The following is a 17,002-nucleotide window of genomic DNA, read 5'->3' on the forward strand; positions in this document are numbered from 1 at the left end:
TAATTTACTTTCCCAAACCTAAAAAAAACATAAATTCTGAAATGCAATTACAAAGGTTCAATTTTTCACAGAAGATTAACATTTTAAATGTTTCAATTTATTTACTTTCAAAGAAGAATACTGATATTTTAATTGAATTAGATATGGTTTAATTAATTCAGTTTTCAGATTAAATATTAGCAGCGAAGCTTCTCTTAAATTATGTCATAGGGAACTTGGACATAAATTTTGGTTGGTTCAATTGCTGCGCTTCTTATGGACATGACCGCTTTTAATTCATTGTTTTGCCTGTTAGTTTAGAATTAAGTGCAGAAGGAACGCAATCTGAATTGAGACTTGAAAATTAAGACCAAGATTTATTGGCTAAATTTAATTTAGTTGAATGAGGGTAGCAGGGGGAAAGGGAAATGAAAAAATAATAAATGTTTTTTTGGACAAATGTCCCTTATTCTCAAGAAAATAAATGATAGGTCGTGGCCTGGGATAGCACGCAAAAAATCAATTTTATCCCCACAAAGGAAACTAAAACTTAGACATTAACATCCAATTCCTTTTTTCCATGATAAAAGGAGGGAGGGTTAAATTAAGGATTGAACTAGCCAGTAATTTATTGATACTAACAGTGCAATCCAACTATTTACATTTTTATCCCTCCCCCTCCCCTCCTCCACCCTCCTCAAATCCACTCAATTTTTCTTTTCTCATTCAATCTTTTTTTTGCTAGTTTATCTAACCAACAAGACAAATTACATCCACAAGCAGTCCAGCAATTGAGTTTAGATTTCTAATTTTTTATATAGGTTAAAAAATTTTGACTATCGACTTTAAACTGCACCCAAAGTTTTTGGCTATTAAACTTTAGGTACCATTGTAAATTACAGTCCAATGTCCCCTCCCTCTCTTGATAAATCATAGCTATAGAGTAGCTTCGCTACGTATTATTATTCTGTAAGCGAAGCAATGGCTGCAAGATTAAATAATATCTAATGTAAATACCAGTTTATTATTCTACTAGCGGCTTCGCCCCTAGCCTCTAGGGGCTTTGCCCCAAGAGGTTTGATCAACCTAATTTTTCGTATTTTAGATTTAAAAAGAAAAAGTAAAAAAAAAAATTTTTTTTTTTTTGGGGGGGGGGGTATTTTTCATTTTTGGGGGGGTTGGGGGTGTCCCACCCCCCAAGAAAATAGCTTAAAACCATCACAGGACCAGTAGGTATATTCCCTGAAGAGTAGAGCCCAATCGGTTCAGTGGTTACTGAGATCTTAAGCTTCAGACGGACAGACGGACAGACGGACAGACAGACGGACAGACATCGTTCTACTTTGTATTATAGATATAGTTTCTCAATGTAATTTTTATTATTCTACTGATAAAAGCTATCAAATATTTTATTGTATGAAACAAAACAAAAACTGACAACATAAGAAATAGTTTGACTAAAAAGCAATTTATAAGCAAGCTTAAAAAGTGCCTACTAAATAGAATTGTAACCACATGTAATAGAATTTTATGCCGCTCATGTCTTTTGAGAAATTTAAATTAAGTAATAGATTTAACTCCATACTTCATCTATTATCAATTTTATTTTTAAAAAATATTTTAATATCTAATGTTCTAGTCCTTACATACACCCTTCCTCACTCCCTCATTTTCACATTGGAATGAAATATAATCCTTTTAGTTAATTTCTGTTGTTGTTTCATATTCCTATTTTATTTTCTTTAAACTTGCATATCATCTATTGCAAAGGCTATCCAATATTACCTCTCACGAGATTGTTTAGTCCTTTGACACTGTACATAATTATTATTTGATCTGTCCTTAATATTTTATTCATATTCAATTTTTTTGTTTGTATATGAATATTTATTACCTGTATTATAACACTGTTATTATTTTTACTTGTTATGTGTGTCATAAAATAAATATCTAATCTAATCTAATCTATTCCCCCAAACCCACATGATTCCTGTGAACAAAGGGCAATGTTGGTTTATTAGGGGGAAATCTGAAGATTAACTTCTCGTCCATTGACGATTCTGTGACATTTATTAACCTAACTATTTCTAGGGACAAATCATCACCTTGGAAATCGAAGACTTCGACATGGAGCCCAATCGCGACTTTGTCCTTGTCCGTGACGGCGAAACTGCGACAGCTAGGGAGCTGGTTACCCTGACCGGCGCACAGAACAACAACCCGCAGTTTGTGCGGTCAACCGGAAACCGGCTGTATGTGTACACCAGGACGGATCAGGCTGACAGCAGGAGAGGATACAGGTAAGGCTATTCAAGTATGGCTTCGAAACTGATTAATATCCGCTGGATTAGAACCGGTTCTCAGCCATACTGAAAATCATAGCATAGTATTATAAACAGTTTTTCACAAACATTAAAATGAAATATTATGAGATTAATACCAGCTTTATTAGCCCCGAGGGGCCGCTGAAAGCTGTCTATAATACGATGCGATAAATAACTATTTGTGTTAACATGTTTAGGGCGTAAGGGATGTTTTTGTTGAGATTATATCAAAATAAATATCAATGCATTCCTAACCTCAGCTCTTCAACAAGGACGATTTTGTTTATTCCCTCTACCATGCTTTTATTCACAATTTATGTTTTAACACCCTGTGAACTTTTCTTACTTTTAAATAACCATAAAAAAACATACAAAGATTTTATTGAAATTTGTTTTAGAATGAAATACTACTCTGGCTGTAGTTCTATTATTACCCATCTGAACGGAACCCTGGAATCTCCTGCTTATGGAGTGACCACATACCCTCCCAACCAGGTAAAACATATTAAAACCATATTTGGATTAGTAGGAAGTTACTTGAAGAAACAGATCCCAATCGCTCAAGCGGTAGTATATAGGGACTTTTATTTAAAGGAGTTAGAAAAATGGGCTTAAACCATCCCAAGGCTTTAACTTTAAAATAAAATAGCCTGAATCCATCAAGGAATGTTTCTGAAGCTTCTCTAATATTGAGAACTTTTTTTGTGAATTATATTTTTTGTGATTCTGTTGTTCTATTTTATATATTTTTAAAAATGTTCAAAATTTTCTACATATAAAACAGATTTCTTTTGCATTGGTATAAGAAGTGTTTGAATAGCATAAATTACATGGCTAGCCAGCCGTGTCTAAGGGAGAAAACAAGATTCTAATTTAACTTCATGAGAAGATATGTTTTATATCGTAAATAAGTGAGAATAATATTTTTTTCTGATTTCATTTTAAATATGACGGTTCCCACTCTCCTAAGAACCAACCAAAAACAGATTATAATTATATTAGTTTAGCCCTTTGTGAGAACTTTTTAAATCAATGAATATTTAGAAGAAGATTTTTTCATATTTTTACTTGAAATTGGCAATTTTAGAACATTGTTGTCGTTAAAAATCGACTTATCAGTCTCTTTATATTGAAAGTACCATTGTGAAAGTGTATTTGGGCGTAGTCTGTCTTATTTCTATATTTCTTACTGTTTATTTCCACGTATGCCGAGCTCTCTATATATGTATGTAATGTAACAAGGATGACAACATCCATAAGTAGCGAAGCACAAAAATTGTGGATGGGAATACGTAGAAGTAGATTTAACGTGTATTTATTTAAATCAAGAATAGATTTATTGGAGAATATAAACACGAAACCTTGTATTATTATGTATGATAAATTACATACTAGATGCACATAACAATGGGAAAAAATATTTTGAAACTGTTAATGCAAAAAAGTTTTAAAATTGGACCAAAAATACCAATTGCCATTGGACCAAAAAAGATATGGGGAAATATGTCAATCATATAAAAATAGCCAAAAACTTGCTAAAAGGTACTTTGGCTGCCATTGTTTCTTTTCTTAAAACGCCAGAAATTTAATTTTAATATCTTTAACTGAATTTTTTTTTAAAATTGGACCATAAATACCAAAGATATGGGTAAAAATGTGAAAAATATGAAATTAGCCAAAAACCTGCAAAAAGGCAGTCTGACTGTCATTGTTGTTTTCTTCAAACAACAGGAAATTTAATTTTGATATCTTTAACTGAAAAAATTTCGAAAATCGGACCATAAACACCAAAGATATGGGGAAAATTGTGAAAAATATAAAAATAGCCAAAAACCTGCAAAAAGGCAGTCTGACCGTCATTTTTGTTTTCTTCAAATGATGGGAAATTTAATTTTGATATCTTTAACTTTAAAAATTTGAAAATCGGACCATAAACACCAAAGATATGGGGAAAATTTAGAAAATATAAAAAATAGCCTAAAACCTGCTAAAAAAGCAGTCCGACCGCCATTGATGTTTTATAGTTAATTGTGCTCCTTAATAATGGGAATGTTGTCAAAAAATTTCAGCTCTCTATCTTTTATAGGAGCCGAGAAAATCACGTTTGCCCCAATTCATTAATTACGGACGGACAGACGGACGGACGGACAGACGGACAGACGGACGGACATAGTGAATTATAGAGTAGCTTCGCTACTAAAAAGATTATATGGGTTAAAGAGAAGGGTTTTACTAAAAAAAATTGTTTCTAAATTGACTAAATAAATCTACCATTATTTTAAATCCTTACTTCAAAGAACTATTTTAAAAACATTTATGTTTAAAAAGAATAAACAAAATGTTACTACTTTTATTTCTACTAGTTGCTTCGCCCCTAGCCACTAGGGGATTGCGAGGGAGGTATAAAATAGCCTTAAATTACCTAAAATTATTTATAAAGTTTTCCTTCAATAAATTCGGAGCAGCATTTTCCGAGATCTTTAGTTTATGACAAAAAACCTAATACTTCATATTAAAGGAGTTATATTCTATTTAATTTACTCATTTACAATCTAACGTCTGATCCTTTGAATTCGTGTATAAAATATACGGGCCATATCTTGGCAATTATAGGGTGTCATACCTACGTACGTTTAGAGTTTCTACATTTCAGCCATTTTTTTATTATTAATCTTAGTGAATTTGTGTATTTTAAGATAGCTTGTATAAATCGGCTCATAGAAATAAGGGATGGATAATGATTATATCTCAATATGAATAGATTTTTAGATAATAAAAAACTTAATATGTTTAGATTTTTTGCTATATTGTGGTAATACTCAATACACATACATACATGGCTTCATAGTAATTTCTCCTTTTTCTACAAAATGTTTTTAGGTTGGAAGTTTTGGAATATTTTTTAAACATGCCTCTTTGTTACTTAGGAAGGTTTATTCATTTTTATAGATTAAAATTGCATGATATTGAATATATGTTTGAATTTAAAATCTTTGATCAATTCTTGTCTCTTGATTATTATTTCTTTTATACTGAACTACTTTTTTTGATGTAATATGATTATGTTTAAAACTCTCCCAGTGCTAAAAAGGGCGTCTACACGCTAAGTAAAGTAAAAAGTTTAGCTCAAATATTCACTTATATATATTTATATACACAGCATATGTTTTGTTAGCTTTACATTTCTTGGAAGTATCAAAACATTTGTTTTCTTTTTGGGTTGGGTAAGTACTATTGTGTATAATTTTACACATGATTATAGTGTATTTAGTAATGTATATTCCATTTTTGTTAAGACCAACAAAAAAAATAAACCTCCAATTATGTATCATGTATACGGCTTAATAATGTACTGCTTTTTCTTTAGTAAGTCGTGTTATGGTAGACGAAAATCCAAAACCTTACCAACAAAATTTAAAATTTTAGTAGCGCAGCTGTTCAATAACAATATGTTTGATTTAGAACTGCATCCTGCGAGTAATCCACCCGGCTGGAAACAGGCTGTCCATGAGATTCAACGACCTTAGACTCCACCCCTCAGATAAAATCCAGGTAGGCGCATTTTTTTCAGAAAATTTTTGTGGATTTTTTCTTATTAAAAAATAAAATCGTCCTTTAGCATTCAACATTATTTTATTGTTATCCTTTATCTATTTTATTTTATTTGTGTTGCTCGATTTATTTAGCATGATTTTCTGGGCAAACAAAGGAGTTTTTTATGCAATTTTTTAGCTGTGCTTGATTAGGCCATTTTGCAAGGGCTGTTTACATGACAAGTCTAATTGGTTTGCAACTTGGAATTATTTAGATGGGTTTTATAAAGATTTTTTATTCAATTTTTAAAAACAAAATTTATTTTAATAGCACTTTCGAAACTTCCTCTAAAACCAATAATTTTGCTACTTTATCTGACAATCTCTAAACTCGATGGCCAAAGGGTTAGAATATATATTTTCATTGCTACTGCACTTGATTTTACTGAAATCGAAAGGATTTTATTTTACAGCAAAAATTGTACCATATTTGGAACCTAATCAATGTAAAATATCTGTTTAAGAAAAATAATTTTAAAAACAAAGCTTAGTCCAAAACTGCTGTCTTTGTCCGCACAAAGAAAGGTTATTTTTCTCTTGCAAGTTGTTTATTTATTTAACTAGACTTATAATGGCTAAAGTAAATCTAAAACATTTTTTATGTTGTATCAGATTGCCTGCAGGCGAAAAAGGCAATTTATTCTCACTTCTACAGCAGTCTAAATGATCTTGAAATAAAAGCAAGAGCAACTTTAGATTATCCAATTATTTATTTATGAAACAAGAATTATAGTTTGATTTTGTTCCAATATCAGACTAGCAGCTTTCCCCCTAGAGTCCTCTAGAGGGACTTGAGTGAAGAGGGGTGGAGAAACTCGACCCTCTACTTATATAGCTAAAATGGGGGAGGGGGTATTATTTATGGGTTATTGCTCTTGGGATGGTGGATTTACCTTACCCCCTAAAAATTCTGAATGTATAGTAAGCTTCACTATGAATGAGAATCATTATGTGCAAATGAGATCTTGAGGTACTTACTAACTGACAGACATCCTGTTACTTTTATATAAGTATTTACAAACTATTGCAATTGTATGTATAGCAGCTATGTTGCTATTGATTATTATTCTATTTATAGCCTCACTTTCTTTTTAAATATCAAAAATAACAAATAAAGAATATTTGAGAAGCTTCATAAAGTAGCTTGAAATTCTTTTGTGCTATGCTTTTAACAATATTTTTAAGTATTTTTTTTTTCATCTTTTCTTGGCTCTGAATTTAAATGCAATAAAACAAGGATGAAATTATCCATACTTGCTAAGCCAAAATAATATAATTTAAAAAAAGATGTTTTCTAACAGGAACTAAGACATTGTCTTATCCAGCTGCAATGGATAAGACAATAGACGATGAATTGATTTATTTACAATATGTTGAAATTATAAATTACCCATTTTGTAGATTAAACTCATTGGACAATATTAATTTCAACAAAAGTTTTTTAGCCGACCTATGAGAGAAAGTGTTTTTAGAACCTTTGGTACCAGTGTAATATACAGTCCAATGTCCAAAATATATGCAGAGTAGATGCTCTAACAGAAAATAAGGGGAGGGGTATATTAACTCTGCCCCCTTATTTTATTTATCTATCTTATCTTAATTTACTTTTTAAATGTTAAAAAAATTGAATTGCATTACGTTTTGAAAGCCTCATAGATTTTTTCTTTTTTTTGACGATTTTTTTTTCTTTAATTACTTTTAATGTTAGGTAGCTTTTCATTTTAGATATCAAATAATTTGAAATTGATTTCAACATCAAAAAGGAAAAAGTGGAGGGGAAATTTGAAACCCTAATCTAAGAAAATATTGATATTGCTAAATCCAATTAATAGAAAAACTATACTTCGTGTGGGATTTAAAAGGTCTATCCCTTCTAAAATATATGATTTTTCATCATTGAATGCTAAGTGCACTTATGGGAATGTGGTATGTAGACCCTTGACCTTCATACATACTTTAAATTTTAAAAAGTTTTGGAGTTTTTGTCAGAAACTATTTATCTTTAGATGGTGCTGGTACCCTCCCACTTAATAGTTGCAAACCTCCTTTGTTTCTTTTGCCAAGAAGCTTTACTTTAAAGGTGAACTATATCGGTTTGCAAGATCCTTAGGTATATAGACATCCTGTTACTTTTACAAAAGGATTGAGTAAATTTGCTCTTAAATATGGTATGTATCTGAAAATAATTTTGAAACGTACAGTCTTTGATATTAGTGTGGGAAACGAACGATTCTTTTAACTAGCACAAACAAACATACATACAACAACTCACACACACACACACACACACACACATACTCACTCACACATACTCACTCACAAACTCTGTCCGTCAAAATGTCTCTCGGGGGCATAAATAGTGAAATTAGGAAAAATTTGCATTTTTGAATTAAACAGAAAGATATTTAATCATTAGGGGCCATTTAATCTTCAAGTTGTTGATAAAAACTATGGGGGTGGAGAGGGGAGAAAAGGGGTGGATGGGTTAATAGGAGAAATTTCAATTAAATGTGGGTCATTTAACAAGAATTAAACGTCGGGTACATAGGGAAAACCGCAAAGAAATCTTATATTGATATTTTATTTCAGTGTAAAAATTAGTTATTAGCAAATAAATAATATTTATAACATAGGTACTTAAATGCACAAATAATTATTTGTGTTTTTTAAGTAGGTATCAAATATATTTTTTTTAATTGTGGACGTTTAAAAGCTGTTTGAAATACTAGCAGCTGCGCCTCTAGCATTTAAGGACTTTCTATAGGAAGATCTGGGAAAGGGCAAAATAGCCTGAAACCATCCCGGGAAATAATTAAGGCTTCCCTGAAACAGACAAATCAATCGGTACTGCAGTTATCGACATCTTGTGCTACAGACTAAAAAATCCTTACTATTCTTTAAATAGGATAAGTAGTTTTATTAATTTTCCCGAATTTTCTCTTGCATGCATCATAAAGCAAAAAGGGTGTTTTCAACTGCAAACAAACTAAAACATTCTGGGAAATCAGTGGACTGCGAATATATAACACACACACACACACATACATACAGACATAAAGTCATGTAGGTATATTATGGAAGAATTGGTTATCTAGATCACAAGTCGCGTCTAAAGAGTGTGGCGTACAAACAGCAAATAAAAAAAGAGCAAATTCCTCTCTTAATTAAGTCACATTAGTTTTGCTTAATATAACTAAGGACAAAATTATTGTTTAAAATTTTTGCATTAACAACAACGAATTTTCTTTTGTAGAAGTTTATTTAGATATAAAATTTGAAATATGAAAATCTTGCTGAAAAGTTTCCACACCCTATAGATGAAATCATTGATTGTTATATTATTGAGCTGTCTCTTTTTTAATCTGATCTTTTAAACGTTTGGACTTTATTTTGACTTTTCCTTCTTTCCCATGGCCGTGCTTTATGCTTCGCCCTAAGTGTTTATGGTAGGTAAAATTTGTTGAGAGGGGGGGGGGGGGATTGAAAGTTGAGATTAGAAAAAATCATTAGAGTGGTTTATTAAATTTTTGGTATTTTTACTGAAAATAGCCTTAAACCATTCCAAGACCAATGTCAAGCGGTTCCCGATATTGTAAATACAGAATTTCGTGTTTTTTTAGATCTTTAGAAAATTATGATAAATATAAAATATAGCATATTTTTTACCTATGTTAATTTGAATTAATTTATTAACTTAATAAAGGCATTTTTTATGTTTTATTTTGAATATGCACATATGTTTCTTTAAATGGCTTGTGCTACAAAGAAACTTTACAAACATTAATTGTTTGAAAGTCAAGGCTGAAAATGGCCTATTTTTAAATAGGCCTGTACTGTATTTAAATTTAAATATATAAACACATTTATCACGGATAAAAGTATACTTATGGATTTTTTGTAAAATGCTTGTAATATCATACAATATGGAATTTCGTATATATATTTGAATTAAATCTATAAAGTTAAGAAGTCACATATTCATATTTTAAAGAAATGAATTTTTTTAAATTTTAAATTAAAGTCTATTAATCCCTGCTTTAAACTACACAACACTATGCCCACATTTAATTTATTGTATGTCCTTTTCAAAGTATGGATAGCTATACCTCGTTAGATGTAGATTAAGAACCTCTTTCAGTTTTTAAGGTCATTCATTTTTTTAAATTTGATTCAGAGAAAATATTTCTTTACTTAGGCAATCTTTTCAAGAAACAAAATCATTATCTTTTTGTCTGTCTGATGCTAAATAAGCTAAATCTCCTAAAAGCACCTACATTTACCCATATGTGTGTCGTGAACTAGGCATTATTAAAAACTTATGCAATGGGCGGGTGATTTTTTACAGGACTAAACATAGGCGTCCAAGGGGGGGGGTAATGGGCCATTTGGCACCCCCAAACGATTTTGGGGGTGCCGTAGGCACCCCCAAAATTTTGTGAACAATACCCCCCCCCAAAAAAAAATGACCCCTACCTTGGGGGTGCCGTAGGCACCCCCAACGATTTTGGGGGGGGTATTTACCCCCCCAAACCATTTTGGGGGGGTAAATACTCCCCCCAAAATAGAAAATCTCTAACAAAAAAAATTTTTGCGCGCTTCGCGCGCATTTTTAATACTAAATTTTTTATAAAATTTAAATTACCCCCCCCAAAAATTTTACCCCGGGGGTAAATTTTGGGGGGGGTAAACAAATTTTACCCCTGCCAACAGATTTCAGGGGGGGTAATTACCCCCCCAAGCAAATTTTACCCCCGGGGTAAAATTTTGGGGGGGGTAAAAAAAATTTGCGGCGCGCTTCGCGCGCCATTTTACCCCCCCCAAAACCAAATTACCCCCTCCTTAAAAAAATTTTACCCCCCCCTGGGACTAAAGTTACAAGATAGAAAAAAAAAAACATTTTTTTCATCTTTTGCTTTTATTTTTTACAGACAACCTTTTTAGAAGGCTTTTCCATGAAGGTAATGATATTAATAAAAATATTCTCAATTTTCTACCCCATCCATAATAATAATGATAAGCTACCAAAGGCACTTTTGTACATATATAATAGAATGACATTAAGAGAAATTAACATCATAAGGAGTATTTTACGTATGTTCTTTTTCGTTTAAAATTCTCTATACCTTGTATTATATTTATTAGGTGGGGGGGGGGGGGGGGGGAGGCCGGATAAGAACAGCTTTTAATATAAAGACTGCACATTTTCTTAAGTGTGGATTAGTATCGTGATTCAAGCATTATTATTTTCTCCCAGTAGAATGGGTTTCGAAAATTTTTAAAAACATTTTTGGAAGATTTTTTTATTCAGAGAATGAAAAAAATGCACTGTTCGTAGTGTTTTCACTGTTAATATATGTTTAACCAAAGTTCATTATTTAAATTACCCAAGTTTCTTAAAGCATAACAACATAACACAACAGAAGTGTTTTTAAAAAGCAAAATTTAAAAAATTTATATTAATCTTAAATTTTTTGGTTGTAGTCTTTTGTAGTAGGAAATTTTAGGCATAGAAAAATATAGATTCTAAAAAAAAAATAAATAACTTTTTTTGTATGAATGTATGAACAATGTGACCTAATGGTTAGGCCCAGACCTTGAAGAAAAAATTGCAAACATTATTGTCATGATTTCCACCTTAATTAAGCCTGAAGGTAGCGTTGCTACTCTGCATATATTGTTTTATGTTGTCCGTACGTCCAGTTGATTTATTTATTAGTTGCCTAAGCTTCATTTATTTCAGTTTCAAAATATTTAAAAACCTTACCTGGATCTATATAAGCTTCATTATAAAGAGGAACCATAACGGTTCAGCGTTTAGTGAGATCCTTCGCTCTTTATAAACATGATATTTCAAATGAAATAATAATGGATGTTGTCGTTCTTGTTTTCTTCCCGTTCTTTTCCTTCGCCCTTTCTTCAATGGGTTTGCTTCGCTTAGAAATTGAGCACAAATTGCCTTAAGATACATTGCAAACAAAACTGCAAATATTTTTGTTAAAAAATTTCAATAATCTTATTAAACATTAATAAAAGGTCTTTCCAAAAGAATACTATTATTCTAGATTTTAATTCAAATTATTTTAGAATATTTGCTGTCTTTTCTGTAAGAAAATTAGTTGTAATGAAGAAATATTTTTGCAAAACCAAAGTGTAGAAAATTTGCGCTAACTTATGCAACCTTTTGGGCAAAGATTGGCACCAATTTAGAAAATTTTGCGCGTAGTTTTTTTTCTTACATATTATTTTTGCCTGTTTTGCTTTTAATTGCATTTTTATTTAAATGCTATTGAAGCACACAATTTAGATGTAAACATGACTAAACAACATGTTTAAGTATCATAAAAATAAATTAATTTTACTTGATAGAGTTCTGAGTTTGATATTTTAGCAAATATTCATTTTACTTCCTCATACATTTAAAAGGAACGTTTTACTTATCGTTTTATGTGTTCATATTTCATAATGTCAAAACTTATGATTAATTAATAAAGAACATGGTAATTCCTGTAATAATAGGTATACAATAATAGTTAGACTTTATTTGAAACTTTATCAAGAAACTTATTTTTGTATTTTTTTTTCTGAGAGGCAGAAAAGTTAGAAGTTTTTACTTCTTATTTCTTTATTTCTGTTTATCATCCCCTGTTATCACTTCTCCCCCTGGTTGGCTCCTATTCATTCCATAGATTAACTTTCAGGGGTGTACGTATTGGTCATTTATCAAAATATAATTAACCCAGCTAGTTTTTTTCCTTTAAGTATTTAATGTTTCTTTTTCTGTTGGTATCTAAAAATATATACTTTTATACATACTCCCTTAAAAATAACACAAAGATACAAGATTAAGATACTTTTTTATGAAGTCATTATTCTATTAATTCCTGGTTTAATTTCGCTAACTCATTGTCTTGACCTTTCTCTCTACTTCCACTCACAGTGGCTTGGAAGGTGGACAAAAATTAGTATCAAGAAAAGACTTTTTTTAGAAGGTTTAGGGGAAATGAGGCTACCATTTTTATGCTAAACCAATATAATAATGCCTAATAGTCATAGGAACTAATACTATGATTGATTCTATATTAAACACCAAATAGTTTTAATAACAACGTTTTTTAGAATTGTTAAGATGTTCATAATTGTAGCTTATTTTAAGAGTAATCATCATTCAAGGTTTAAAATCAATTGAACAATTCTTCATTAAATATTTTAAAATCTGCCAATCAAAAAGCTTGAAATAAAAAGCTTGAACGTCTTTGGATAAATAGCCACGCTCAAATAAAGTTTGTCCTCCTTGATTCTTTAAACAAACACACCAGAATGAATGAAATGATAGATTATGATTTTTACTGTATTTGCATTGCTTTTTTATATCAAAATCACAAGTCATAATTCAAATGTAAATAAATTGCATTTCACACATGTAAAAAGAAAATAAATAGTTTTTACTATCAAATTAGTTTTTTTATTGTTCTTGAAATATAAACTTTTTCTCGTATGAAATTAATGAAATATAATGATAAACAATTTAATTGGTACTTCTAATAAAAGCAACATATAATACTTAATTCCTAGTATATAAGCCGATGGATTCTCAAATAAATCACATTAAACATTTTTTTAAAAATAATGTTTGGATATTTTGAAGAGTTCCCCCACCCCTCTCCCTAACTTTATCAAATGCTGACCATTGATTTTCATCAAGCTTCGCAAACTTTCTTTAGGCTGTCTCACAGTTTTTATAATTTCAAAGAGAAAAAGGACAATGTCAGTTTTACCTGTCTGTCCCCAAAAGTTTACAAGATTCCAAAGCTTCCAATTTTATGCATAGATTTTTGAGGGAAGATTAATATACCATAGTTATGAGTTTTTCTTTTATGGAGATGTAACATAGTCTTGTATCTTGTAGAAAATCATAAAAAATATATACTGAACATGCTTTCAAAACATGTCTACTACTTTCAACTATAGTACATTATGCTCTAAGGCTTCTTTGAATAAGAAAAAAAATGTCAACCATCCTATTATAACCCTTTAATATTCATATATGCAGTCATGTATAATTTATACATGTATGTATTTGTACACTATGTACATACACACTAAGAAGTTAGGTATACAAACTTTAAATTTGTGTACATACAATATTGATAAAATCCAAAACTCAGGAATAGGAATATTATTTTAAAAATATCTTATATCTTTCTATCTATGAATAAAAAAGTAGTTTTTGTTTTTAGTTTGTAAAAAACGCTTAGAAATTTAAAACCTGATATGGTTATTTCAGGAAAGCTTTATGTTTAGTTTTGAAGACTACCTATTTTTAATTTCATCTATGATTTGTTAGTTTGTTTTGGGGAACGTCTAATTTTCTCCCCCACCCCAAAGTTTATGTATCCTTGTGACGCCCCGAGAAACCCCACGACGCGCAGGTTTATGATAGCAAAAACTCTGCATCAAGTCACCTGCCAAACATTGGGCAAACTTTGCAGCGGGATATTTGTCAAATTATAGGCGCGTCCAATGCTTTCACTCAAAGTGCCTTTGAGTACTGAACCCTGTCTTTCTATGTTGGAAATAAATATAAAATAAAAAGGGGGAGTTTATTTTCTCAAATGGATAGTACTTGCAAAGGGCCATAACTCAATATACCAAATATAACCTAATCTAAGCTTACATAAAGTAATAAACAAACAAACTAAAACTACATCCCATCTCCATTTGATGGTTTACAAATCTATTGAATATAAAACCAAAAGATGTGATCAAATGACGCTTAGAGTTGAGATACTGATTGTCTTTTAATCACTTATATGAAATGGTAAAAAATCAGGAGGAATCCCCTACTTTTAGATTGTTAAGTTCCAAACATTTTCTTTATTGAATATATCTTGTCCTAATTTGGCGTGGGGGGTTGAAAAGAAATCAACTTTCATTTTCAGTTTCAAATTTGTCCCCCTTTTTTGTTGGTAGTTTTTGTCCATGTAAAGCCATGTAGTTGTAGATGGTGTGCCTTGAATGCCGCAGAATCTCATATGCAAGTGTTTAAACTTAGTACACAGGAAGGGAGGGGACACTGAACTGTAAATTAAACTAGTACCCAAAGTTTTATGATCCTAATTCTTCATTCGTTGGCTTAAAATATATGAGCATCTTTATTAAATTTTAATTGGTTTTACCCAATAATTTTAATTTATAGATGAAGAATTTTGTTTATTGTCATTGAAGATGCTAATTGATTGTCCATTGTCATATACTATAAGATACCTCTTAATTCATTTGCGGAATGGAAGAGACACCGTTGGAGATATGCGATACTCAAGAATACATTATAGGACATATCATTTTATCTTAACTGTATGGTTTTGAACTTTTTTTTACCAGCGAAGCTTTTTTTAAAATTATTGTTGGTCCCAGTAGGTAAATATTTTAAAAATTATATATAGTAGGTAGTTATCTACTGCATAGACAGCTTTCTTAGGATAAATAATGAAAGAATAATTAACGTTTGTTGGCTCCTAGGAAAGGAAGGCCTATATTTCGATACAGTACATGATTTTTCAGTATGGCTCAGAAGCGGTTCTGATCCAGCGGATATAAATCTGTTTTAAATCTATACTTGAAAAGGCAGTTAGGACAAGTTACTTTTTAATAAGTTTTTGAGAAATTAAAAAAATTTGGAAAATCCATTTTAATAAAATCATTATTAAGTATATTAGTTACATAATTGACTATGAAAGTACTGATGATTAATTGTTACGTGTAAATATGTTGAAATTAAGTCATTTCTAGTGAACTAGACCTTAACCCAAATTATGTAGATTAATAATCATAATGATCTAACAAGGAGTCATTTGTCCAAAAGTAACAAAGTAACTATAAAACAAACAAAAAATAATCTTTTTTTGGTTTGGTTGTAAAAATGTTCGACAATGTTTCATTTTTTAAAACAAATAAAAGCAGGAAAGGCTATTTTTTAGACAGTGAGTGGTAGAATTGAATATAGTAAAGCTTTAATAGACGTACAGACATTACTTATTGCTTACTATTTGTTAGCTTCGCTTCTTTTAAAATTTACATATCATGAAAGCAAACCATTATTTTCGGTTCACTGGCTCTGTGGAAACTTTATTTTTAAAGCTTTTGATGTCCTTTTTATTTTCTTCGTAAGAAGATTTTTTTATTGTAAACAACATTCTACTAATACCTATTAAATAACCCTATTTTTAGACATGTATACGTCTAAAATGTCTAAACCGTTACGCTTTTTAAATACATATTGATTGCTTTTTAATAATTATCAAAAACGTATTTTTACTTAAGTACAGATTTCACAGTTCCATATACATTTCACTTAATTTTCCTTTTTTTTTTGATTGGATCAAATCCTTTTTATTACACGTACTACAAATCGTCTAAACCTCTTCCCATAATTAAAAAAAAAATGAAATTAAACAGGACGGGTAGCTTATTATTATGACAAATTCCTAGAGGGTGGCCCTAATCCTGCGGGGCCTATTCCTGCAAAGCCATAAGCCTTCTGGGATACCCAGTACCCAATCTAAAGTAAGTGTCATATATACCTTGATTACAATATATCAGTTTCCCCACCTTTATCATACATTGTCCTAACCTTGTTGGAAACCATACTAAAAGATTGACACGGAAAAACCAGGCAAGCATAAAAGTGGGCCACATTTTTTCTATTCCAGTTTTTTCCACCCGTTAACTTTGGAACTGGAAAATTCACAGCAAAACATTAGAAAATTTTGAAATAATATTGCTGTCAGTAAGAAATGGACATTTTACTAGAAGAAAAAATTAATTAGTCATTTTTTAGACAATTGTCAATGAAAAGGTATAAAGAAGAAAAGACAGACAGAAAAAAAGGAACCATAGTCTTTATTTGGAAGAATTTTCTTTTTTATAAATATCAAAAATTTAAATATTTTGTTTATTTAAACCAACTCTTGCAAGTAAAATTTCTACTCCATTAAACAGAAAAATTATATCATGCGTAATTTTCTTATTAATTTCTGAATAAATCACATTTTTTGCTTTACTTATTCAATAATGTTATGTAATATATAGGTTAACACACCCCACCCG

At 30.6% G+C, this 17,002-nt stretch overlaps 2 protein-coding genes across 3 annotated transcripts in view; one reads left to right on the plus strand and one right to left on the minus strand.

Moving 5' to 3' along the window:
* Nucleotides 1-17,002, minus strand: part of LOC145325001 (b(0,+)-type amino acid transporter 1-like) — a 355,348-nt gene that overhangs the window by 218,164 nt on the left and 120,182 nt on the right. The window lies entirely within an intron of this gene.
* Nucleotides 1-17,002, plus strand: part of uif (sushi, von Willebrand factor type A, EGF and pentraxin domain-containing protein uif) — a 129,435-nt gene that overhangs the window by 50,277 nt on the left and 62,156 nt on the right. For both annotated transcript variants that reach the window (XR_013881370.1, XM_080167764.1), the window contains exons 13-15: nucleotides 2,071-2,279; nucleotides 2,702-2,798; nucleotides 5,766-5,855. Coding sequence is in view for 1 of the 2 variants with exons in the window: in XM_080167764.1 (XP_080023890.1) it covers nucleotides 2,071-2,279; nucleotides 2,702-2,798; nucleotides 5,766-5,855 (396 nt within the window). In the remaining variant the exon portion in view is untranslated. The remainder of the gene's footprint in view (nucleotides 1-2,070; nucleotides 2,280-2,701; nucleotides 2,799-5,765; nucleotides 5,856-17,002) is intronic.

The sequence above is a fragment of the Acartia tonsa genome, chromosome 7 (assembly GCF_053477335.1).
Source record: "Acartia tonsa isolate MP-2025a chromosome 7, ASM5347733v1, whole genome shotgun sequence".
Lineage (NCBI taxonomy): Eukaryota > Metazoa > Arthropoda > Copepoda > Calanoida > Acartiidae > Acartia > Acartia tonsa.